Here is a 26,969-nt window from a genome sequence, read left to right on the forward strand (position 1 = left end):
GGGGAGGCACCTCGTAATAGAGGAAGAGAAGCTTCCGGTATGGTGGTTGTTTCTCACTACCCTAGTGGGTACACAAAAAGGTGGGGGTCAGGCTCCTCCCTTCGATGACGGGACGTACTTCCTAAGGGAAAAGCTGTACAGTGGCCAGTGATGGCCTTTAGGACTCAACCGTAGTACCCGCCAGTGTTGCTGTTGCGGAGATCCGGTCATTCAGATTTTTCCGTGTGCCTTCGGGAGGGTCTAATTAGCCAATTTGTCATTATGGCTTAAAAAATATCATCAATTATTTATATCATTTATAAAAGTAAGAAAAAAATATGATTTATATTTGCAACAAAGAATGGACCATAAATAAATTCATTAACATTTATGGTCTACCGTGGAAAGCAATGACAAAAATGTTTTCTTGAATCTATGGAAAAGAATGACAACGTATATTGATAAGTTAGACAATATAACAACAGTTTCAAAAAGTGCTATGTAGTTGTCATAAGAGATAATAATACTTTATTGCGTTTGTATTTGAAAAAAGTAAAAATATTAAGGAATTTTAAGAGTAGCATTTTTTTAATTGAAATTATTTGCTAACATTATTGAAAAATTACAATAAAAAATCATATACAAGTCATTGACAGAAAGATTTCTAGAAATTATGTTCAAATACCTTTTTATCGAATATCAACGAAGAAAATAAATTTACCAAAAGGCATGATCAATCAAGAAAAAAAAATTCAACGCCAAATTAAATTTAATTAATAAGAGAAAAGCAACATTTTCCTGAACCTGAATTTCCAAATTTTTTTAATAGATTTCATAAAAAAAAATTAATTAAACATTTTTTTTTTTCAAAAAATTTACTAGCAGGAGTGGTCTTCCCGAAACTTTCTCGTATAATCTCGAATAAACTTGTCACCCACCCCTATATTAACTAGTATGTCAACAAAGGCTTGCCTTGTCCAACCGTCAATCATTGTCAAAAACAAGGCCACCGGCACATCATCATCAATTACTCTACCAAAGGAGCGAAAATCCCAATTTTGTTCTATATTTGTATCAATATCATTTACCAATCTCGGTACAAATACAAGAACCCAGTGCAAAGTTTCATTCGCCATTTACCTACTATATCGGTTACATAATATCAAATACTATCGAGTATCAATAACAAACTGTATCTAATACAGCAAAACCGAATATCAACCCAACTCTAATGTGCGTCTCCTTTTTTTCGATTTTCGCATTTAGTGATCCTAAATATGTTCATTTTGTGCTTCGTAACGTGATATTCATAAGCTGAGAATGTATTGTAGTGAATAGCTTATAAGCCAGTTAAACAACTACGCTACCCGAGCAATTGCTTTTGCATCGTGGTCATGTTACTGGACTGCGAACCACAAGGTCCCAGGTTCTATCTTCGCGCTTCTCAAACTGCTAAAGCATCTTGGATATCTTCCTTTTTATGGGTAAAAGACCACATATCAAATTTCATATATCAAATCGCAGCATTCAAGTATTCGCGATTACACAGACTAAAAAAATTGTCTCTCTTTTAACAAATTTGACCCAAAATTTAATACACATATTCTATCGATAAATATGTGTATTAAATTTTGGGTCACTATCACTAAATATGTATACCTAATTTTATCCATATCCCTTTTTGAATTATCATATTCATATGCATACAGGAAAATAGACAAATTTTTCGTTGTTGAATTTCCTCCAAATCTTGATAGAAATGTATAACTTTAAACTAGAAACCAAATTTCGTCGCTTTAGCTCAATGCGTTTTTGAGATGTCGTACTGATATAATTCCAAAAATGCACTTTTCTCTCTAAAGAAGGTTTGGATTGTAAAGATGAGTTAAAAATGTTAAGATGCGTTAAAAGTCGAATTTTTTTAAAAAAACTATTCTAATAATTCTTTGTACATGAGCGGTACGTGACGAGCGCGGACAGAACCTGGGACCTTGCGTTTCGCAACGCAGTAACATGACCACAATACAAAAGCAATCGCTCGTGTAGCGTAGCTGTTAACTGGCTTATAAGCTTTCACCACAACATGCTACTAATGGAAAAAGGTAAATCAGTGGGAATGATCTCAAAACTTTCTAACCTACTCTTTAATAAAGGTGTTATCCCCCAAATAAACAAGGGATAAGGCCGCGAATACTTTGAATGGAATTGGCGAATAACAATTAGGAAATAAAAGTTTTGTGGCGAATCATTTTAATTGAATCTATCGTGCAATATTCTGTGATTTTATTTTGGGCGATTAATCCCTGGCTTGTGGTTAATACACATAAAAAAAATCGAATGTGTATTTGGGACACCTTTTTCTGACTGATCGAAATCAAGATTTGATACAAAACACAAGATCAGTCAGATATTGATAGTCACAAGATCACATGCCAATTTGATTATTTTAAGTATTTGAATAATTGAATTTTCATGAACGAAAAAATGTAAACAGATAAACAACCTATTAATTTGGTGGATTTGATTCCAAATTTAATATATATCCTCATTTAAGATATTAAATCTGTGTACTGAATTGTTTTTCTAGTTTTTATGTTTTGTTGTTATTAAGTTAACTTGTGTTCAAACAGTCCGAGAGACAAACTGCACGTGAATGGATTTCTTTGAAAATTCAATAGAAATATACAAATGTTGTGCAAATGTGTATACTAAGTTTCACCCGTCTAGCTCTAAGCGTTTTTGAGTTAATGTCTTTAAAGACGGAATGAGGGACAGACCAACAGATTTAATTCCAAAAATGTGATTTCGTATAAGAGAAAGTAAGAAAGTAAAAAAAAAAAAAAAACAATAAAATGTTTTGTAGAATAAAAAAAAAGTATAATTAAGCGTTATTCTAGACTTTTTTGGTTAGTTTATAAAACAAAAGACAGTACAAAAAATAACAACTTTTCTGATAATCTATGTGATGTAAATATTATAGATTTTCAAAGTAAAATTAATACTGGAGCTTCAGGCAATTTTAATTCGATAATCGAGATCGTGTGCAGTATTCTCAAAATGACAAATATACTTTGTAAGGGTGGAAAGGCGTAGAAAAAGGAAAACATTTCCTGTCATTTATCCTATGACGTCAAAAATGATGACCATCTGCTCCCGGAGTGAAGGCAGATGTCCAGCGCCAATGGATTATCTGTGGACGAGTTGAACCTCTGCATAGGTGAGAATTTTTGTTTCTTTCTGCTTCTAAAAAGATTTCACTGCTAAAGGTTTGTTTAGTTGAATTTGTATTTTGATTGTTATGTTGCAATCTTTTTTAAATTTAAGAAAATAATTTGTTTTAAAATTTATTTTTAGGATAGAACAAATGTTTGATAAAAATTCAATCTTTTTAAACGTGAATATGAGAAATCGATAACTAGCAGAAGGGTTAAATATTGACTTTGGAGTGAATTTGGTCTGAATTCAAATTAAGTTATTTGGAAAATTTATCTTTTTTTAAAAAAAAAATTATATTTTGTTATTTGTGTTTTAAAGTTTCCATTAAATTACTACAGCTGCATTAGAAACATGCGAGAAACAAAATTGTGAAAATTATTTTTAGCAATTTCATACTTGAAAATTATAAAATAAATTTTATGACTTTGTTGTAACAAAATCTCAGTTTAGTGATCATAACATGATATAAATACCTAATAGAAAATAGAAAGGCACATTTTTGGGGGAATCAGAAAGATTTATACCATTTCATGCATTTCAAAAATAATTTGAATTTGACTTATTAACTTTATATATTAATATCTTAATACTAAATAATGAATAACAATAATAATTTTTTAAAACAGTTTAAGTAAAGTTTGGAGATACAAAGATTTTTCGTTTATTAAATATACGAAAGATTAGAATAGATATATCATTTTGAAAACTTGACAAGTAAGAAAAGAAATCAAAACAACAAATTCTATTTCTTTTTTTATTACTAAATTACGCGATAATTTAATTTAAAATAAAGATAATTTCTCAAAATTATTTCTTCTATTTGTAAAGAAACAAAACGGTGTTCTTATATTGAAATTTAACTTACAGAAACTCCAAATGAGTTAAAAGTGTATTTAATCTGTATAACAGATTAAATGCAGCTTAAATTTTTAAATTTGTATCATAGATTAAAGAAAAGGAATCATTTATACAATCCAAATGAATAATTTCCTGAAACTCTCGTTTTGTAATTTGAAATATAAATTAGGAATTTGAAATCCAAGCCTTTGTTGTATTTCAGAGTTGCAGAATTGAAAACGAATCCTTCATGTGAAGATTAGTGAACAATCCGCCTCAGAGGTACTGTACTGTATTTATTTTTAAACTAGCCGCCTTTGACAAGTAGTTCAGTCGCCGGGATAAATGACCACTGAGAATTTCAGTTAAATATTTTATTTAACTAAATTGTAATGACTTCCGCTGAAAAATATTTGTGAATTTCAGATTTTGGTAGATTCATAACCCGCATCATATTGCCTGTTATTGCCTTATACTGTTCTATTCAATGTGCTATACATTTCTCTAATTTTCTATCTTTATCTTTATACTTTAAATTATGTCATACATTATAACATTTCAACTCGATTAAAATTTTTTAGTTGAATTTATAGTGCAATATGTTCTCAAGACTGAATGGATCATTTCATTGGATATTAGAGAAAACAACATAATTAAGGAGTTAAGCATTATGTATTTAGTAGTTCTAAATTAGCAAATTTTATTTCCTTTTTTCAGTAAATATTAAAATTTGATGAATCTCGGCAAAGAAATAACATTTAAGGAGGGAAAAAGAAACAAAATGGAAAGGGACAGCGATAAATGTATACACAGAAAAAGATCTTTTTCCGATTATTTTTCTTAGATTGGATGGTTCCCATTTTTGATGTATAAACGTCATTTCTCCTTCCACATTAGGCAGTTTTGAGTCAATTCGAACTATTGAGCAACTACATCATCGCTTAATAACTCCAAATGTTATTTTGGTTTGTGTTGAGATAGCATGTAAGAGGCATAGATTTTCATGACAAATTATACGTGATTATCAAAAGATTTTTTCTTTTGATTACATCAAATCAAAAGAAAAAATCTTTTGATAATCACGTATAATTACATCAAATCATTAATATTTTGGAGGGGAAATATATTAGCAAATGTTGTAAATAAGAAAAATATTTATTTATTACTAGCCGTCTTTGGCGACCAGCTGGTTCACCAATCTTAATGTTCGTTTAAATTTTAATAATTAAATATTTTACACAATTCCTACTTTAATAGATTCTTCATCAAAATATTTTAAAACTTCAAATTTTGATAGTCATATCATCCACTCATAATATTATAAAGGCCTTCAGTCATAACGTAATATGTATCTCTCTAATTTTCTGTTAGCTCCCGTAGAATTTATGCTTTAAATTAAAGTGGAAAGAATTAATCTACAATTAATATAATAATATTTTTTACTGTAACAAAGCATTTTTTTATAATATGATTACGGATAACAGAGTCACCGAGAGTTTAAACTTTATGGGCACTAAAGAATATCTTTCTTAATTTATGTAATATCTCAAGAATTTGTCAACAAAATTTTCTCAGAAACATCATGAACAGATCGATTAATTAACAATGTTTCATTTTAAATGCATCAAACAGTAAGAAAATAAAATGAATCGTTTAAAATAATCGGTCGAAAACAGGTTTAAAAAAACTACTTAGAAAACGATGTACTTAAAACTATAAGCATATACAAAAAATATATAACTAACATAAATACAATTTAATTACAAAAGTATGTAACTAACCTAAAAATAATTTAAATCAAGAATCATCCGTTGATAATATTGTCAACAATCAGAACACAATGCGCATGCTTGAATTTTCAACGCCAGTTATGGTAACGCAAATGCGTGAATTTTTCTACGCCAGTTGGGGTAACGCTATGCAGATTAGACATTTTTAATTTCCTTTATTCTGTGTTATTTTAATTCAAAAGTACTTCAGAATGAATCTGAAAGATCGATTAATTAACAATGTTTAATTTTAAATGCATAAAACATTAAGAAAATAAACAGAATCGTTTGAAATAATCGGCTGAAAAATGTTAATCCTTGCCTCATTATTGTTGGGGGGAAAAAAAACTGAAGTCTTACTCATTTGGCGGTAGGGAAAATGGAAGATTTTTTGGCGGGAAAGTTAGTTTTTAATTAATAATTAAAATTCTAATTAAAAATTCAAAAAAGGGACCCCAGGTGCACATTCCCGACCTCTAAGGTATACATGTACCAAATTTGGTAGCTGTAGGTGAAATGGCCTGGCCTGTAGAACGCCAACACACACACACACACACACACACACACACACACACACACACACACACACACACACACATTGAGCTTTATATAAGTATAGATTATTTTATTTATTAATTTTTTTTTTGCTAACCGTCTAAAAATTAATTCGAGCTTTTGACTAATTTCCACTTTGGTGCTGTTTTTGATTTTAAGAAATACAATTTTGGAACTATGGAATTTAGGACACGATAACTCAAAGCATTCTGAGTTAGACTATTGAAATTCGCTGGGTGATATTTGTACAACCATGTAGATTTCTATAAAATTTGCAAGAAGCCGATTCACTGGAAGTCTTCTGCCTATCTGTTCATGCTCAAGTGAATACAATAATTTATAAATTGTAAAGAATCGGAAAAAAAATTTCAGCTCACAGTTCTAGCATTTAATCTGTAGGATCATATCAAATCTTGAAAGGAATTTGTTAAAGGATTGGTTGTTCGTTGTCTTGTAAATTGTAAGCCTGTAAACACGATAACTCAAAAATAAAATGATTTAAATAAATGAAATTGATATGTGACCTTATTAAAATTGAAATCAAGTCTCAAATTTTGGTTTCAATTTATTCGACTAAAAAATCACCTAAATGTAGACTGTAGAGGGACGAGACCCCACCATTGCCCATGATATTTAAAATTATTTCATTTTAAAGCATAGAAATTAGTTCGAAACTCCCTTTTTTCACGTAAATGAAATAATTGTTTTCTTGATATATATATATATATATATATATATATATATATATATATATATATATATATATATATATATATATATATATATATATATATATATATATATCAAAAAATTCAAATTCTTCTTTGCAAATCTTTTGGGAAAAAAGTTTTATAGATATTTTCTAGAGCGATTTTATGTTTGCACAATGAATATTTTACATTCATTATATGACATTGCATCAAGTGTAATATCCTATTTTAAATATAACTCATAACACAATTTTCGATGCAAATAAATTCTCTAAATAGTATATTAAATCGTTAACTAAGTCATCTTATAAATTTGATTTTAAATTGAAATTTTAATAACCAACAAAAATTCAAATAATGCAACTTAAAAATACAATGAAAACTTTATCATTAGTAGTTGTTGGTCTCAAAAGATTATTAAAAAAATTCAGTCATTTATAAAAAAAAAAAAGAAATTTTAACATTCACAAAGAACTTAACAAAAATAGGTTATTTGTGAGAAATAAAATTAATAAACTTTTAAGTACAAAATAAAACATCGTTAGCTTATAATTTTATGAGCAAATCTACTGTAAATAAAAAATGTTGAAAATAATTTTCGTGTCTTTTCTGTTCATTTTGCAAATTATCTAAGAATTTATTATTTGTATATAATTGGGAGCTTATTGTTAATTATGAATATCATTTTAGATTTAAAGTAATATCAATAATTAAATTAATAAAATATTTAATGATGAATAAATAATTTCAAAAATTAATTTATTTTGTTTTACAGATGTCTCTAAACGCTGCTGATCATATCGAAAGAAATGTTCAATAACTTCCAATCTGTGATTGTCCTTAAAAGTTAATGCTGTCGTCTTCTTCGCTGCTATAATGAACTCAACTTCTAACGAAACCCTCTCTTGTGATGTTTATCAATCGGGTGGAATTCGAATATCCATCAACGCAACACTAATTCTTGTCATCATTATAGGCGGAGTTGGAAATTCTTTGCTGACTATTCTTGTCCTCCGCAACACAGAAATGCATTCCATCATCAATGTGTTGCTGGCTCTCATGTCAGTATCTGATGCTGCCCTCTCCATTATTTGTGCGCCACTGGATCTAATTACTGTCATAAATCACGAATGGATATTTGGAACTCACATGTGCTGTGTACACGCTTTTCTGTTATCAGTACTAGTAGTACAAAACGTTGTAATATTGGTGATAATTAGCATAGATAGGTATTATATATTAATTCATAAAGAGACCCATCTTTACGGATGCAGACCGACTTGGTTGATATGTGGCTGTCTGACATTTTCCATAGTTGTTTCTAGTCCTCCATTATTTGGTGTGGGGCAATTCACATTTGTAAACGAGCATTGCGGTCCATTTCAAGATCAAGGCATTGGCGATGTCATTTATTATGGACTATTTTCAAGCTTTCTTTTCGTATTGCCCTGTGGTCTTTTACTGTTAGCTTACGTACATATTATTTTTACCCTCAAGAAAAAATCTTGCAAGATCCTCCCAGAAGGCCACTCAGCCACATGCAATCAGTTTCTCAAGAGCCATTACGACATTGATGTTCGCTTCAAACAGAAGACTTTTCCAACCATCATTTGCCTTTATGTGGCTGCTATGACTTTTAAATTACCACTCGCAATTACATTGTTAGTGAAAAGTGTCACAAGGTCCATTAGATGTCCAGCCTCTCTACGGATAGTTGTTCTAGCTTACGTCAATTGTGCAGTTAATCCTTTCATCTACGCGTTTAAGATATCGAAGTATTGGATGGCCTTGACTGGTAAACTTGAAACTGTGAAGAATCGAGTGAATAGTTTGCGTTCAAATAGAAGGAGTAATCCCCAGAATGTGTACCAAATATCTAGACCATCAACCAGTTCTGTAATATAAATGCAGGACTTGTTTAGAAGTATTGAATATCAAATATCATTGAGCCATGTATACCATGCCCTCAACTCCAAAAAAAAAATCATCTCAGGAATAGTTGCGTTTTATTAACAATTGACCTACTCGACATTATGATCAAATTTGAAAGACATATCTTATTGATAGCGATTTATTCCTCTTATATTCCTCGTATCTAATGATGAGGTGCCGCATTTCATCATCAAACGATTGAAGATGTGGGAAAAAGACAGCAATCAAATGATTGAAGATTTAATATATTGATCAACAATGATATGTGTTATAAATATTTGACTACCTTTATGAAATAACGCAGTAGCGCAGAATATACAGTGGCTCAAACAATTGAGAGTACACCTTAGTTTTACTTGATAAATCCAATTTCAATAAAAATAACACATTAACGAAAAGTGCAAACATGTTTTTATTTTTACACATAATAAATAGTTTAATCTAACGTAAAAACAAAGAACAATCAACAAAAATTTTCCAAATTGAAAAATTTTAGAAGCATTTGAAATAAACATACGCAGATTTTTATCTCAAAAAATTGAGAATACAACAATGAAATTTTTGTAATATTTCGCATAGAAAGAAAGTGTAAGTATTTAGTTGCATGTATTTTGGATTTTTTAATTGCCTTTAAACGTCGTGGTACTGATTAGACAAAATTTTGGTGGTATTTGAAGGCATTTTACCCCATTCTTCTTGTATCACTTGTTTTAAATGGGTTTTGTTTCTAATTTTATATTTTTGGACCACTGTTTCGAGTGTGGGCAACAGATATTCAGTGGCATTGATGTCAGGGTACTGTGGTGGTGTGTGTGACTGCTATTTACCAATTAAAAGACCACACATTTTAACGTTATATGCAGTATGTTTGAGGTCATTGTCCTGCAGGAAAATGAAATTTCAATCTAAACCCAATTTTTAGCACTATCGTTTAGATTGCTCCGACCATATGGTTCATTCTACTTGCTGCAGAAATTTCTCAAATCATAGACAGAAGTGTAAGTGCTGAAACCATGCGAAAGTAATTAGACTATCTGGATATAAAAGTTGAATTGTTACAGAGAAACGTTTATCAATTTGCAAATTCAGAAAAAGCGTTTGAAATTTGCAAAAACTCATCAACTGAATACCAGTAACTATTGGAAGAAAGTCATATTTAGTGATGTAAAAAAAAATTCCACATTTTTCGCAGTCACAGCCGTCGCACTGTATGGAGAAAGCCTAATACTGCTTTTGATCCAAACAATTTACGTCCTACAGTTAAACATGATAGTGTCTCCTTAATGATTTGGGGTTTTATGGCTTCATCCGGGGTAGAAAATTTAGCTTTTATAGATGGTATTATGAACCATATGGTTTACTTAGATATATTTCCCAGCAATCTAAAGGAAGGTGCTAAAAATTTAGATTTAGTTGAAAATTTCATTTTCCAGCAGTACAACGACACCGAATAATACGCAAGCAATGTCAAAATGTAGTATCGTATTCATTATAAACAGCAGTTACACGCACCACCACAGTACCCTGACATCAATGCCACTGAATATCTGTTGTCCACACTCGAAACAGTGGTCCAAAAAAACAAAATTAGAAACAAAACCCATTTAAAACAAGTGTTGCAAGAAGAATGGGGTAAAATATCTTCAAATACCACCAAAAATTTGTCTAATCGGTACCACGACATTTAAAGGACATTAAAAAATTCAAAATACATGCAACTAAATACTTCCACTTTCTTTCTATGCGAAATATTACAAAAATTTCATTGGTGTATTCTCAATTTGTTGAGATAAAAATCTGCGTATGTTTATTTCAAATGCTTCTAAAATTTTTTGTTGATTGTTCTTTGTTTTTACTCTAAATCAAACCATTTATTATGTGTAAAAATAAAAAAAAATGTTTGCACTTTTCGTTAATGTGTTATTTATATTGAAAGTCGGTGTTATCAAGTAAAAATAAGGTGTACTCTCAATTGTTTGAGCCACTGTATGTAGTTTCCAATTTGTAACAAAAAGAATGATAACAATGACAGTATTGAAGTTCATATTTTACAGCACAAGTTAAATGAAAGTTTTAAAAAAGACATTGTAAAAAAAACACCCATAAAATTATGCTTTTCTTTAGAAGACTCACTACAATGGTAAAAATTTTTCATATATTCATTTTATACTGAAGCCGATTTTTGAAACTGCTGCTTTCTTTCTTTTGAAAAAAATGGCTTATTACGTGTGTAAAAACAATTTATTACATGTGTAAAAAATGATAATATTTGCAATGATGAAATAAGAATTTCGTTTAATAATTTTCTTGAATAATGTTTAACTATAAATTAAAAAAAACTGTAATTAATATTTACTTCAATTTATACAATAGAAAGCAATAAAATTGCCAAATTATTATTTCTAGAATTGTTTTTAATAGATTTTTTAAATATTTTTGAGACGATGCTTCAAAATCTATATTATATTTCCTAGTTTTCTCCTATAAAAATGTTACTGAAAATTTCTTCAGTAATTAAAGTTTATTTATGATGAAGAAAATTTCTTCTTCATAAATAATCTTTGTTTATACGAGCTCTAAACTGTACTTTATATGAAAAGTCTCTAAATTTTTATTGTCCACATTTTATATTTTTTGTATAATTATATATTTAATGTTCTCTTATGGAAATATTTTTTAAATTATGCATAAAATTCATTTTAATGTGAGCTTTAAACATGAAAATCTTATATATAGAAATACAATTATTGATTTTTGATGTACATTAATTTTTGAAGAAATGGATAAACGGACACATGGATAAACGTATCCTCTTCTTTTGCATTCTTTATAGCCCTAACATTATCGGAAAAAAAAGAAAGATGTAAAAAACAACACTGCTGTTTTGAATTTATGCATTCAGGACCATTTTGAACGTAGGAAAATATTTCCAACGTAAATAATACAATGCAATTAAAAATAACTTTAGATCTAAATATTGATAAGATTCTTAATTTTCCATAAGTCACGTGTGTTAAAACGAAAAATATTCAGCATTTTGTTATGGATGCACATTGCCTAATCTGATATTTTGAAGTAATACAAATTTTTGCAAGCAATTTTTTACTCTGCAGAAAAATTGGTAATTGAAGAAGATATCGTTTTTGTATCAAGCAACTATGTTTGCGACAAATGTCTCCATTTTTAATATATTTTGTATTTTATATAACAATATTGTGATGAATTTTTTTATTTCTTAAATTTATATACCAAATTTTAAGCAATGAATTTCTTTAAATTTCTTAAGAATTGTATTAAAAATATTAACTGGAAGCAAAATTTATCTTCTTTTGTATTGAGATCATTTTTTTAAGAATAGAAAAGTTCATATTTTTGTAACCATGCACTTTAAATAAAATGTCATTGCTTCATAGAGTAAGTTGAGAGATTATTATTATTATTTTAATTTGGTAGTAGACATTTAAGAATATAAGATATAAGATTTTATTAGAAAATTATTGAAAAGTTCTATCAAATTATTTTACATTTCAGTGAAAGGTACAGCAGAAACACATCGGTTGCTATTGGAAATTTAACGGGAATATGGACCATCGAATATAATTTACGAAAAAAGACATTGGCAATTTAAAAATGATTATATCAATACACATTGAAGAACGCATGGCTTACCACCAAAAAGATCCTAGATGCAAATTTGGGATCATTACTTGATTTGGATTTTGGATTTTTTTGGATTTTATTGGCACAAGAGCCATGGTATTGACTAAGCTGCGCCAAACTGTATTTATTTTAGGATAAAAAATATAATTTCAGCTTTCAAAAGCAATGTAAAAGAAAAAAAAAAAAGAAAAAGATGAAGATTACTTAAATATGGGGGTAAAAACCTACTGATTTCAAAAAAGTAAAAAGATTAGCATGTGATATTCTATCAAGAAAATGTGAAAATGTGGAGTTGTTAAAATGATATAAACGTTGAGTACTAAAATTTGGACATTCACTGAGAATATGGTAAACAGACATGGTGCAATTGCATTGAGAGCACACTGGTGCCGCTTCTCCAAAAAGTAGATGGCGATGGGTGAATCTGGTATGACCTATCCGCAAACGGGTTAAGATAGCGTCTGCTTTTCTATTTGGAAGGCATGGCCAATGTTCAACACGAGGTTTAACACTATGAAGTTTGTTTTCAGTTAACAGATCCCATTGAGTCTGCCATTTTACTTGAGTTCTGCCATCATTACTTGATAAAATCATCAATGGTGAACGATACAACAAACAGTTGATCGATTCGAATGAAGCACTAAAGGAGAAATATCCAGACCATAGCAAAAGATCTAAAGAGATTTTTTTTTTCCCATTACAGCATTGCTCTTCCATATGTTGTCAGAACCTTGAAAAAAAAAACTTTTGAATAACATTTAAGGATAAATCCGCCATTACCATTATTCACCCCATTCTCCGCATTTACCAGATGATTTTCTCCCGGACTACAACTTGAATTACTCGATGCAAAGTTCCCTATGAAAGAAGCGTGAGAAGGCCTTCATATTTTGAAGGTGCTTTCCAGAACATCTCGGGGGTGCAGATCGAACCTCCCAACTCCATATTTAAAAAGAAGCTATTCTTTCCCGAAATGTTAACAGGTCTATGGTGTATGTTCCACCCGTTCATCTGTCTTGAGGAGATTGTATACCATCCACCACTCCGCATTGTGTATCTGCACTGGTGAATTTCGTACTTCTCGTGCAAAAAGTTTGTATGTCCTTTTTCACTAACTGCCCCTTTGTTTAATGCGTAGGAGATTGGCTGCCCTACTTTATTTCCGAATAAAGTCTATTTTTAAGCACCTTATAGGACTGGTTGTCAGCTGGTTTTCTACTGTTCTATATTACCCGTTTCTACTCACATTCTTTCTTTCTTGAGAGAGCCAAAATATTCCTGCATGACTCGGATCTTAAAGATATTCATATTAAAACGATTGACTCCTTTCACTTTCCACTCTGGGAATATATCACAATTTTCGTTTTTGAGTCCTTTCACAGGTTTCAATAGATCATCAACTGCACATGTTGTTTTCCAGCAGCTTTTTTTACATCGTCTTTTTTCGGCATTTATTTTTTATGCCTGTTTTTACGGGTGGCTCGAAATTAGATGGACATATTGGTTGTGGTATTGTGCTTCCATCTAAGGCACTGAGTCCTCATCTTCGCTTTAATTGATCCGTATTTACTGCTGAATTGGTAGAAATTTTCTATGCTTTTCAACAAATTTCTCCTCTTACTCAACGTAATTTCATTATTTATTCAAGATAGCATGAATGCTTTGAAAATACTTCCTAATTATCATAGCCGGATGCATCCAATTGCTATCCACAACTTGTTCAAGTTGAATTTATTACGACAAGCTAGCTTTAATATCGGTTTAGTTTCGAATTATGTAGGCATTTCTGGGAATCAGAAAACAGATTTAGCTGGAGAATCTGATTCGGCATTTTTGACCAAAATGCTTCGGTTTTGGGACGTTATGAAATCACCTGTCATATTTTAACTACTTACAAAAGCTATGGAATTTGCAGATCCAAAACGCATGCAGTAAAATCGGACATGTGGCCTGTTCTTGCTATGCGCGTGACAAATGTCAAACTGATATATCTCAGCATAGGGTATACTGGTTTTACCTACAAATATCTTATTTTTGGAGAAGATGTTCCTATATGTAACAGATGCAATGCTGATTTTACTTTTCATCATATTTTAATTGAATGTCCTTTTTTCATCAATATCGTGCGCATTTTTTTTCTTTTTCTTTGTCTTCCTTAATTTTAAAAGTCTTAGTGGACATCATATCACTCAATGTTTTTAACTTGTTAAAAACTGTCGTTTTTATACTTACTCGTCGTTTTTATACTTAGTGTTTTATGCATTGTGTTGTTCATTTAACATTTTTTACATTGCTTCACAGTTTTGCCTTTTTTTTTTTACCCATTTTTTTTCATTTTCAGATGCTTTAATTTCTTATTATTTTCTTGCATTGTCATGTTTTATGCATTTTTTGGCTGATAAATTTGCTTATAAATTTTAATATGTATTTTTTATACATGTAATTTGATTTTACCGTTTGCTTGGAGGAGCAGTTTAGCCAAATATGGCTCTTGCGCCAATAAACTATAAGCAAATAGCAGAATACCCTTTCTGAAAATAAGTTCAATTTTCGTGCAGACTGATTGGCTTTTTTCATCGAAGAATTCATTTGTTCGAAAGATTTGCAAATGCAATAATTTCTGAGGGGAAATATTTTGGAAAAATTGGTCTTTCATTTTTATAACAAGCGGGCTCCATTTTGTAAACTTAAAAAAGGAATGGAGTCACGTGCATACTCCCAATAAATAAATACATCGTTTTCGTAATTACGTTGCTTTACAGCGTAACCGTGAACAACGTATTAAAGAGGTTTTATCTTAGTGATGAAACTTTATTTTCATTATTCTCTGATGACAGAATTTCTTACAAGAAGAAAGTACTTCTACAAACTGAATGCTTTAAGGCGGGAAAAACATTTTTACAAGTGCTGAATGCTTCACATTAATACAAAAAAAAAAAAAAAAAAAGACACATACACACAATAGCACTATAGTTTTGATACAAATTTTGTTTTAAAAAGAGAGGGAAAAAATATACTGAATGTCCCACTCATGCTGAAATGAAGAGATCGTAATTTTTTCTCTTCCTAAACAAATGATTGTTTGAAATTCCGACGTCACACAAATAACAATGTCGTAAGCCAATTCGCCCAATAAAACACAACGGATTAAAAAAACACAACAAAAAAAACCCAATTGCGATTACATCAGCTGTTTCCAAAAGGGACTTAAGGCAAAATGCGTTGGTCGTCTTCAATTTATGGGATGCCATGGACGGGGTCAAAAGGGATGAATGCTTCCTCGAGCCATGACGTCATGGTCCCAAGGTCGGGACGACAGTAATGAGGGTCCATTAGACAAAAGTCGAGAGGAAATTCTATCCCGAAGCATCAATTAGCGCGGCGCTCCGGAAATGAGGGTGTGATCAGTTTCATTTCGGCCAATCGACGACGATCTGAGGCCATGGGAAGAGACATCTCAGGAATGCTGAATAGGTAGAAGCGGAAAAAGCTGGCAATGCCTGCAGAGAGTTTGGATATTGCTATAAACTTAACGGAAAATTCTGATTTCTCTTTCTCTCTCACACACTTTTTTACTTTAAGTCAGCTGTTTTCAATCTTTTAGAATGTGAGACTTAATTTATCATATCAGTCTTCTCCCTGAGCCTCAACATTTAATAACGCTTATTGAAAATTGTTTTTACCCATTTCCTACTGATTTAATTCTAATTATTCTTAAATTTTATATAATTCTGTCTAAATATTAATCACAGACATATAATTTAAATTACAAAGTTGTTAAAAAAAGATGCAAAATGCTATGAAATCGATTAAAATTTCCAAGGGATCAAACTTTAAAAAATACAAAATTTAAATTTTTATACGGACCTCGTACAAAAAATTTCCAGTGAGTAAAATGTGCCCCATCATCTAATAAGGTCATGTAGAAAATTTCAGAATTTTATCATGGTAAGTCTCAAAGGTATGTTAAAACAAAGTTGGTGAAGGGTTAATCACAATTTAAAATGCAAATGTTTACAGCTTAAGTGCAGATGACGCAACGCAGGAATGCATCATAAGGAAATAAGATATGCTTTATATCTTTAGTTTTAAATACACATTTTAAAATCTATGCTTCCTGAAACATACTTTAAAATACAGAATATAACTTAAAAATAGCACAGTCAATAAACTTGTAAAAAAAACTTATGTGATCTTTCCTTTAAGTAATCTTTCCTTTCAGTTATTATTTCTACAAATTTTTAATACTTTTGAACCAATAAATAACAAAATTATTATTTATTTATTCAATCATTACTTTCTTTGTTAATTTGTGTACGACCCCTAAAACACGAACATCCGACATGATTTTTCCAAGACTGTAGACTGTGTACTTCATCGCTTTCTCCTTGTACATAAATTAGGCCTTCCGGGGATGAAATAAATTAAAGTTAAAAATTCAAAAGTGTCTTCTGTTCTCGGCCATGAAACTGCTAAAATTACTTAGTTTAAGATACAATAGCTATTAGCATAAAATCACAACAGTAGTTCCTTAATAATCTCCAAATAGAGTAACATTTCATAACTAAGCACTAAAAAATTGTATATTTTTTCATTAATAGATGTAAGGATTATTTTTGCAATGTTGACTCTAGTAATTTTTGACTTAACGAGAGCAACCTCTAAGAAATGATATAATAAAATTGCTGACGTTGATAATATCAAGAGAATGGTCGCACAAATTTGATTTCAAACAGTTTTCATTTTCTTTCGTTTTGATCTACATTTATAAGTATTCAAATGAAAAACATTCATTTAAAATAAAAGAAGCAGAAATTTAAATATAATTTAATCTGGAATTTTCCAGTTAGATTTTTTTATACGAGAGGAGTGGTTTTTGAAGTTCCGTTAAGCTATAATAAAGAATAGAATGGATAATGAAATGCATTTATTAACAAAAGTTATGTGCAAAACTGGTTATTTTTTGACATAATCGTAGTGAACATTCAGGAATTTGTCATATTATTTGGCTATGTTTTAGATCCCCCTCCTTGTTCAAAGAATGTTGCTGTTACTTAGGTCTCATCTTTGTTACATCCTTACATGTTGGATGAGTAACCTCATCCGTTACTTTTGAGGTTACTCATTAGATTGTAATTATTTGAGTGTTCTTTTTTTGAAAGAATATGGAACAGGAAGACCTAAACATTCACCTTTTTAAGTCACAATTTTAGTGTGCTGGTCGTCTAGTTCCTTGCCTGGGATTCCAACATCTTTCATTTCTTTCAAACTATGTGATCAAATCGTTGCACAAGATCATAGATACCACGGCTTAGAGTCGAGTGAGTTTCATCTTTTCCTTGAAATGATGAACTGACTGGGAGGCCAAATCATCCAGACTAATGAGGAGCGTTCAAAGGAACGTTCAGGCCTAACTCACTTTAACCTGCGATATTCATTCTTCGTAGAGAACATCAAAAATCTGATCAGCTGACATGACAAATGCCCGACAGCTTACAGCGATTAAGATGAAAAATAAAGAAAAATATTTATACATAACTTTTAGTAATAAACTCCTTTTATTTTCTACTCTAGTCTCCTTTTTATAGTCCATTGGAGCTAGGAAAAAAACAAACAAACCTGCCTTTCACATTAATACTTTTTCAAAAGATTAATGCAATTAGAATTCATCTAATTATTTGAAGAATTTAATTTAACTTAAAAAATATTTTAGTATTATGTTTCTTTTATTTGGATTCAATTCCAAACAAAATCGCGGATAATTTTTAGTTAGTTTGCTTTCGATTTTTTGATAACGGTTGAAATTTTGTTAAATCGAATTTTTTCGGGTACATAATGAAATTTCAGTACACTCCCAAGTATCCGGCCTAATGTGGCGGAAGGGTAGGCCAAATAAGAAAAAGGCCGGATAGGCCGTTATTTTATGAACTCATTTCTTTGCCCACTAATATTAAAATACAAAGTTTTTATATCAAAACTCACTTTACAGTACGTATTTTCTCACTTCCTATCGAGCACTAAGCCCTCCTTTTATCTGAAGACAAGTAGAATGTGAACGCGGCCCGGTGAAATATGGAAGCAGTTGCCGGATTTCGTTTTTACACCAGAATCTAATCGTTGTATAGCGCGTAATTTCTCCTCCATGTCATTGCAACTATTTTTTAAGTTATCACCCATTTTGATATCTTCATGTAGTACACTTAAAAAAATATTAAGCATATCCCCAAGAACAATTTACGAATACTGTACGTACTGCGCAGTTGTAATCAGGAACAACGGCAACAATTGAGTTCCGTGACACACTGACGAAACAACGACCAGCGAGCAGAATGCTGCTCTTTTCCTGTCACAACTTGTATTCTGCACTCGACATGTTGGAGAATCATAGCAGAGGCCCGCTTCCAATGCCTTGGCAAAGTTTCCAATGCAGTGCCTAGCCATCCTCATCTAATTATGATAAAAGAAAACTAGGCCGGTTAGTACGGAAGCCGGATAATCGCGAACCGGCTACTAGGGAGTGTATTGTAATTGGAATTTTTCCTAATTAAAATATTGTACGTTTTTAAGTACCCATTTCAAAACTGCACATGTTGAATGGAATATTTACAATCATTTCAAATTATATTAACTATCAAGGCAAAAAAACGCAGTTCATAAAAAAGGTAATAAGGAAAATGCATGTGGAGCATAAAAAATCAGAATAATCTTGCCCAATCTTTGCCGAAGTATCATGAAAGAAAGAAAAATTTGTAGATTGAAGAAAACACCAATAGAAATGTTTTTGGAACTTGCAAGCGAAATAATCAGGTAATCGGAAATAATAAAAAAAAATCCTTTAAATATTATTTTGTTAAGGAAAAGCGATTTAATGGCAAACTATTTGCATAAAAACTCTGGCGATGCGTAAAATTAAATTCTCTCCAAACTCTGTACTCGTAAAAACTCAAAAGCCCTTTTAACACCAGTCGGACAAATTTCCTCCAAAATTTAACTTTTTCAAGATCATAGATAATTTATGTTACTTAAAGTTATGTTATTTAGTTTTTGAAATATAAATGTATGAACAAAAAACACAAACTATTTAAATCGAAAATGATTGAATTTCCAATTATTGAATTATTGAATTTTCGTTTCAAAAATTAAGTTTTTCATTAATAAGAATTGAAGATTTTATTTAAACAAATTTATTTATGAACATTTCCAATTTTTACCATTCAGAAGCTGAATTTTAATCTGATTATATCCTTATTTGCCTAACAATAAAGATTGTAGCAAAGAATTGGAATAAATTTTGTGATATTTGTTATATAATTTAGAAAAACTAATGTTTAATATAATATTCGAAAACGATGTTTACTTAATTGATCACATCTTGCAATTGTTCAGCATTCGACAAATTTAACAGCAAGGATTTCATATATTGATCGACAAGTACCATAAACACTGTCATGAAATATTTATTCCAGCCTTTGCAGAAAATCAAAATCAAATGCATTTATGATGCTGAGGAACATGGTATATAAAAAAAAAACTTAATGACAAATGGAAAAAATTAATTAATATTCTCAAATCAAATATTATAAAAATGAAGAAAAATTATAAACTGTAATAAATGAGCAGAGTTACGAAAAAGGAAATACGCCAAAAAAAAAAAAAAAAAAAAAAAAAAACCAGAAAAAAAAACCAGAAAAAAAAACGTCTCACACTATGAAGTTAAAAAAATTCTAAGCTAGATTTTTTTTTTAAAATAGCGACCGTTATTTTGAAATGTGTTGCTATAGCAACCATGATAAAAAAAAAAATTTTACCGTTCAAATAATCGTTTGGCATCATCTTATTCTTCTTAAATATTTTTGTTTATTGGCTAGCATGATCAGTGAATACATATAATCTATTGAATGGAGAATAATCATTAAATTTTTAACGAATGAAAATGCGAAATCTTTTGAAATTTGGCACAGATTGTCTGTCCAGTTAGTTAATGGGAACCTATAGTGATTTCAAGTAAGAAAAAATGCACAATGTGTTTAAAAATGGAAGAGAATAAGTTAAAAATATGACTCTTAACCGACGCAATGAGAACAAGTGTACAGTTAGAAGGAAAATTCGACAACCTTCTTGAGCTTATTTTTGATGATTGATGCATAACATCTTAGAAAATTTGTGAAAACATGAATACAAGTAATGTATGGGAGCACTTAGTTACTCGGAATAAAATGCAATTTTGCAAAATTGCAGCAAGATGGATATTTCGAATTTCAAATGCAAATCAATTGGTTGCAAGAATAGAATATTATCACTGATACATGAAACTCTATGAAGCAGAAGGCGATGAATTTTCAGCAGGAATTTTAAGCTTTAAAGAAAGTTATGAGAATTGTTACGTATAAAGTATGGGAGGCGTATAAGAAACAAAACATTCCGTTGCCTGTCTGCTGGAAAATTCTCAATCCTTTTTTTTTCTTAATTCCTCAAGGTATTGTGATGCCCATTTTATTTATGGACATTAAATAATTAATGTTGTGTACTACTGTGAACTTTTATAACAGGTCAATGTAAAATTAAATCATTATATCAGTCCAAAAGATGTTTTATTCCTATTTGCAATATTTTCCCTTTACAAGCAATTTCCTTCTTCAAGAATAACACAGATGATGCAATACAAAAATAAAGATAAAAAGACTTCCTTGAACAATAATGAAATATGTTCTAAATTTAGCACCATTGGACTACCATTTGTTTAAATCCTTTAAGAATGGTTCAGAGGAGAGATATTTTCATCAGATGAAGAAATAGACGTATTTGTGCTCGATTTGCTTCGTACACATTCGACATCTTTTTATCATAAAGGAATGAAAAAAAAAAATCCCGATTCGTTGGAAATGATGCACGAGTTAAAATTGAACATGTAGAGAAATAACATTGGTAAGTAATATTTTAGAAAGTATATTAAAATAAGTATTTATATTTAATCCACTTCGTATAAGATTCGCGTTGGTGGATATAAAAAAAAAGCGTTTAACCATGGATGCATATTTATTATTGGTATCAGACAATAATAACATTCACTTCCAATAGATCAATTATATTAATTACAAGGCAGTAGATATTCAGAAATACTTAGGAATTTTGAAACCTAAGAAATGAAGATAACATTAATTTTTTAAAAAAAGAATATAAAAAAATTCTTATGGATATTTCCATTTTATTGCAATGAATTACTTTCAATAAATTAATTACTCCACAAAATTTATCTGAATGGAGCTCTTAAGATTCTAATTATTAGAATTAACTATTAATTAGAATATTTGCATTTACGTTATATAGTATATGCATGTATGTTCCATCTGTCCTTCTAAACTGTAATTTCGATTTCGATCTAACTTCGTACATCTATTCTTCAAGACAAAAAAAGAACATTGTTTACTTTTCAAAGTGCAAAACTTGGTTAAATGTTTAATTAAATTTTATTTAAATTTTGAACTGAAATTTTACCGTTTTTTTACTGTAATTTTGAAGCAATTAATCTTAACAAAAATATTTCAATATTTTTTAAATTCCAAATTTTATTATTTTTATAATATTAATTCCATTTTTACAATATCGCTTTTAATTATTATTAATTTTAAACTTTGAATTATATTACCACTATTTTTTAAAATTTCAGTTATATTTCGGTATAAACTTTTTTCAGCACTGTGCCGTTTGCTTAAAAATAGTGATTTAGCAATGCAGAAATAGGCATAAGTTAATCTGTCAATTAGGCACGAATAATCATATCCTTGTGAGTAAATAAAACAAATGTACGCCAATAGCAGCCACTTCAGGTGATGAGAAATTTACTTACGTTTCGCCATTTTTCTACAAAACTTTAGGGGACAGTATTCGACAAAAAATTACACCATCACGAAATTAAAAATTTTACCTTTTTTTTAATGATTTAAATCTCATCTTTGTGCCCTTTTTTCACAAATTGTTATTACATGTTTTAGAAAATTTAAGACAAATGATTTAGAAATATGGCAATATGAATAATAATAAATAAACAAATAAGATGAAACTCTCTCTTTTTTTTTACCAGACAAGTTATGCAACAGTTTTTCATTTTAAAATGTGATAACATCAAATGACACGATAAAATATTATTATATAGTATTGAAAGTATTAAAGAATGATTTATTATTCGTTATTTTGTATGCTTTTGTTGTTTGCTGTATAGTATAAATGATATTCAAATTTGGTATTCCTTTACTATATAGTACATGTTTTTGAGATTTGTTTTCATTTTTTTAAAAAAGAATTTTTGGATGAATGAATTTGCGATATAAACATTAAAAATTTATTACAGAACTAAACATTTTGCTTGTTATATATTAAAATAAATACATTCGTGCAACTTTTTTGCCCCTTGATGCTTAACATCTTATAAATAATTTTTTTCCACGAAAGGCATCTGTAAGAATCAATTTTTAATAACCCAGAAAGATTTTTTTACATTCTTGTCAAATTTTTTCACGACTTTTTCAATTAATTTTTAAATGGAGTTTTAATTTTGAAAGACATTTTGAAATTACGAATTTTAATGGAATTATTTTATTCCTCGACAGTAGATATTTAAGAGATATTTAAATTCATTTTCTATTATTTTATTATTATAAAATATACTATCGAAAAATTTAATTATTCTTTTATAACTTTAATATAATAAGAATGTTCATCCATTAAATATTTTATGTCATGTACATTCAAATAAATATTCCTAAATCTCTGTTGAGTTTCCGCCTTAACTGGAAACAAAAACGAAATTTGTGCCAAGAGAAATATTTCCTATTTAATCGGCAGATGGCGGTATAAAGCACTATTTTAGTAGGGTATTCATGACTTCCAAAAGGAAAACATTTCAGTGCATCCATATTCCTTCCTGTTTGGGAAAGAAATTGCACCTGTTTTTCTTATAACGGGCTTCCCCCAAGACGTAACTGTGCACCTGGAATAATTAAAAAGAACTTGAATATCTTATTTCAATCTGCAGCTGAAACAAAATAAAACAAAATAGAAAATGCTGTTTTCCAGGAAGTTATTTTACTGAATTGATGTTTTTTTTGTGGTTGTTCACTGTTGAGGTTAATGCTACCGTTTCTCTAAATATTTATTATCCTTGACGAAATATTTATTATCGATTATTACTTTCAGATTTTAAATAAATTATCTTCCCTCTCCTCTCATGACATTTTCCAGTTAATTCATATAATGCTGTGATCATGCCTCATGCAAATTCTCAATAAAAAGGGAGAAATAATAATAATAATAATAATAATAATAATAAAAAGAGCTTGTGTGTTTTCTTTCTCACAACGCAGGAGGCAGGATTTTTTTTTTTAATGAATTCCACTGTACCAATAGAGCCAATATTTTTTTAGGCACATCGTTAACTATTTTAGTGTCTTAACGATAATGAAAAATATATTTAAAAATTTTACTTTAAGATCAGAAACAATGTAGGAAAAATAAGGTTTAGGCGTTAAATAATAATAATGTCAGAAATGTTTTTTTTTGTGTTTTTTGTGTGAATTGAAGAATATCTTCACTTAATGAAGTCTTTCCGATAAAACTTTTATAAAATACTTAATTCATAATATTTTTAAAATTATTTTAACAACTTAACTTTAACTTTATATATATATATATAACTGTATTACTGCAAAAAATTTCAAAGTTCTGTCTTTAAAAAAAAGCTTAGGGAATAGAAAACAAACACAACATCAACAAAAATAAAATTTAAGAAAAACTCATTTTAAGTTTGTATTAAAAATTAATGATATTTGCTCTACTTTTAAAATGTGATATTTCTTAACATAAAGAATGCACAGAAACACTATTTAGACTCAACATTATCAAAAATTGTTTTTTCCTTATTCAAACTATATAATTTTTTTAACAACAGTAACAACAGTTTCCTTGATTTAATTGGAATTTAATATTTTCATAAAAGTTTTGAACCTAATACATTTCAGTAAAGTAATGATAATAATACCTCAAATTAAAATTAAAGATAGCCAATTTTTTATACATAAATTCTTCTAATTTCTTCTTAGTTTTAAATTGGCATAATTTAGTTGGTTCCGCTTCTTTATTGCATTTCTTTTCAGTAATTTTTATTCCATTATACATAATAATATAGTTCAAAATTCAAAAAGAGTGCGAAGCGCAATACAATAATCATTTCACCTAAAGAAATGATTTATTCAAATATATTTTACTTAATTATTGAAGTGAAAATTGCTTTAAAATAAAAACGACACAAATCACGCCCCTCAATTTGAGACTGACAACATTCAGGAAATTTCAAATATTTTTAAAACTATGCAGATATAAAAGCTAAAATTTCGAATTAAGCTTCCCAATAGTGCAGAGATAAAACATATAAAAATACAAAAAAAAAAAAAAACCCAATTTTCCATGTTTAGGGTATTGTATAGTTTTAAAGAATAGTAATTTCAAATGACACACACATACACACACACACACACTTCTTTATTAAATTTTGACGAATAATCTTCGTTCAACATTCGAAAACTTTCCTTATTAATGCCAAAAAATGGTCGAAAGATTAAGAAAATTTTCAGTAAAAAGAAAGTGGAAATTATTCGACGCTTTTCCGAGAATCTTATGTAATGTTAAACTTTTTTTTTTTTTCAATTTACTCTCTCGTTGTGACAACACTCGGACTTTGGCATCATAGACAATTTGTCAGTTCGTCGGGGCAATATGTATCACCACGCGCTTATACAAAATAGTTGTTATAATTACTATTCATAAATTTATATAAAATTGTAAGTATAAATTTATTCAGAAATCTGAAATCCATCCATACATATTTAATATATCAATTTCTTCGGTGGCAAGGGAAAAAAAATCAAGGTCAAGGATTCCATTATTATCGCAGAGTTCAAATCCAGGCCAGGGTTACATCAGCAACATAGGAAGCGTCGCCAGTGAAAAAACACAAAGAGAATTAAAAAAAAAGACAAACAAAAACGAACCTCGAATGAAATAAAAAAAAATTCAAATGAAATATACAGCGGGGACTGAGGACTCAATTAAAATGATGTTTGTTAGCTTTATAGGATGTCATGTGACATCTCTGGACTGCTGTTCAGGGCTTCATTCTCCGTCAGGCGACCGTCCGGTAGTCACCAGCTCTAAACTGTCCGGACTTCTTTTGCAGAAAGAATCTTTATTGTTTGCGAGGAAAAAATAGGCCGGACTTCCGTCTAGTACACTGTGTTGCAGCAGCAATCGGACTGAATGCATTTCTACACGTGTGCGTCAAGCCCTGCCTTTCTGGCTGTAACGAAGGAATAGAGAGTGCGGCACTTTACACTTAGATCCATCTTCCCAGTTTATATTTATTGTTTCTTCCTTATCGAATCTTCTTCAAAGAGAAGATTTGAATTTCATTTTCATTTTTAACTGAAGGTAAGTTTTGTTGTCCTTTTTTCATGTTTTAGCATGAAGAATGACGCGATTGTTTTTTTAGGAATAATAATTTTAGATATGCATGCATCTTTAGGTAGAAATGTTTATACAATTCAAATGTTACAAAATGTTTTTTATCTCTGTATATTTATGAATCTTTATAAGTTCAGTTTAATCTTTTTTATTTCATAAGAAATAAAATTATAATTTCAAAGGTTTCAAATGTTTATCATTGAATCTCAAGTATTCGATGAATGTGCCCCAAGATCCGTTAAAGCGGAAATTTCAAAAAAAAAAAATAATCATACATCTGTTGCAATAAGTTTACAAGTAGGCAGAAGCAACACATTTTTAATTTAGTCTCAGATCAATTTATTTAAAATCTCCTGTTTCGTTTCTGGAAATCAGTTAACTAACTCCCCCACCCCCAATTCTTTTTTAATCGAAGATTTTGTCACATTAGAGCAAAATCTCCCTTTTTATTAAAAAATGAAATTAAAGTTTTAAAAAATCACCCAGTAACAAAATTGGTTAATATGAAAAAGGACTATGTTTCCTTATGATCAGCTGAAGTTCTAAATTTATCTGAAAATGATCGTAATTGAATCACGTTATCTATCGTGATTCAAAATTTTATCTGAGAGAAACTGATACATTAGAATATAAATCTGTAATTATTATATTATAATTTAGTTTTAACCACTGCATATATACAGTTTGTATAATCAATCTTCATTTTTTAAAGGAAATTGTTTGTTTTCCTGAAGAAATGTTTTTAACCTTTTTCCGAATAGAACTAAACGTTTCACTGTTAATGCGGTTGGGAATAGCT

The 26,969-nt window shown here is 29.6% G+C and overlaps 2 protein-coding genes across 2 annotated transcripts in view; both read left to right on the forward strand.

The window, feature by feature from the left end:
* The first annotated feature begins 7,942 nt into the window (after window positions 1–7,942).
* LOC129968311 (probable G-protein coupled receptor 45) lies at window positions 7,943–8,971 on the forward strand. The gene has a single exon (XM_056082166.1). The coding sequence runs from the start codon at window positions 7,943–7,945 to the stop codon at window positions 8,969–8,971; it is 1,029 nt and encodes a 342-aa protein (XP_055938141.1).
* A 16,835-nt stretch (window positions 8,972–25,806) lies between these two features.
* Window positions 25,807–26,969, forward strand: part of LOC129968781 (excitatory amino acid transporter-like) — a 137,234-nt gene continuing 136,071 nt past the window's right edge. The window contains exon 1 of the mRNA XM_056083024.1: window positions 25,807–26,137. The gene's annotated coding sequence lies outside the window, so the exon portion shown is untranslated. The remainder of the gene's footprint in view (window positions 26,138–26,969) is intronic.

Source organism: Argiope bruennichi, chromosome 5 (genome assembly GCF_947563725.1).
Source record: "Argiope bruennichi chromosome 5, qqArgBrue1.1, whole genome shotgun sequence".
Classification (NCBI taxonomy): Eukaryota; Metazoa; Arthropoda; class Arachnida; order Araneae; family Araneidae; genus Argiope; species Argiope bruennichi.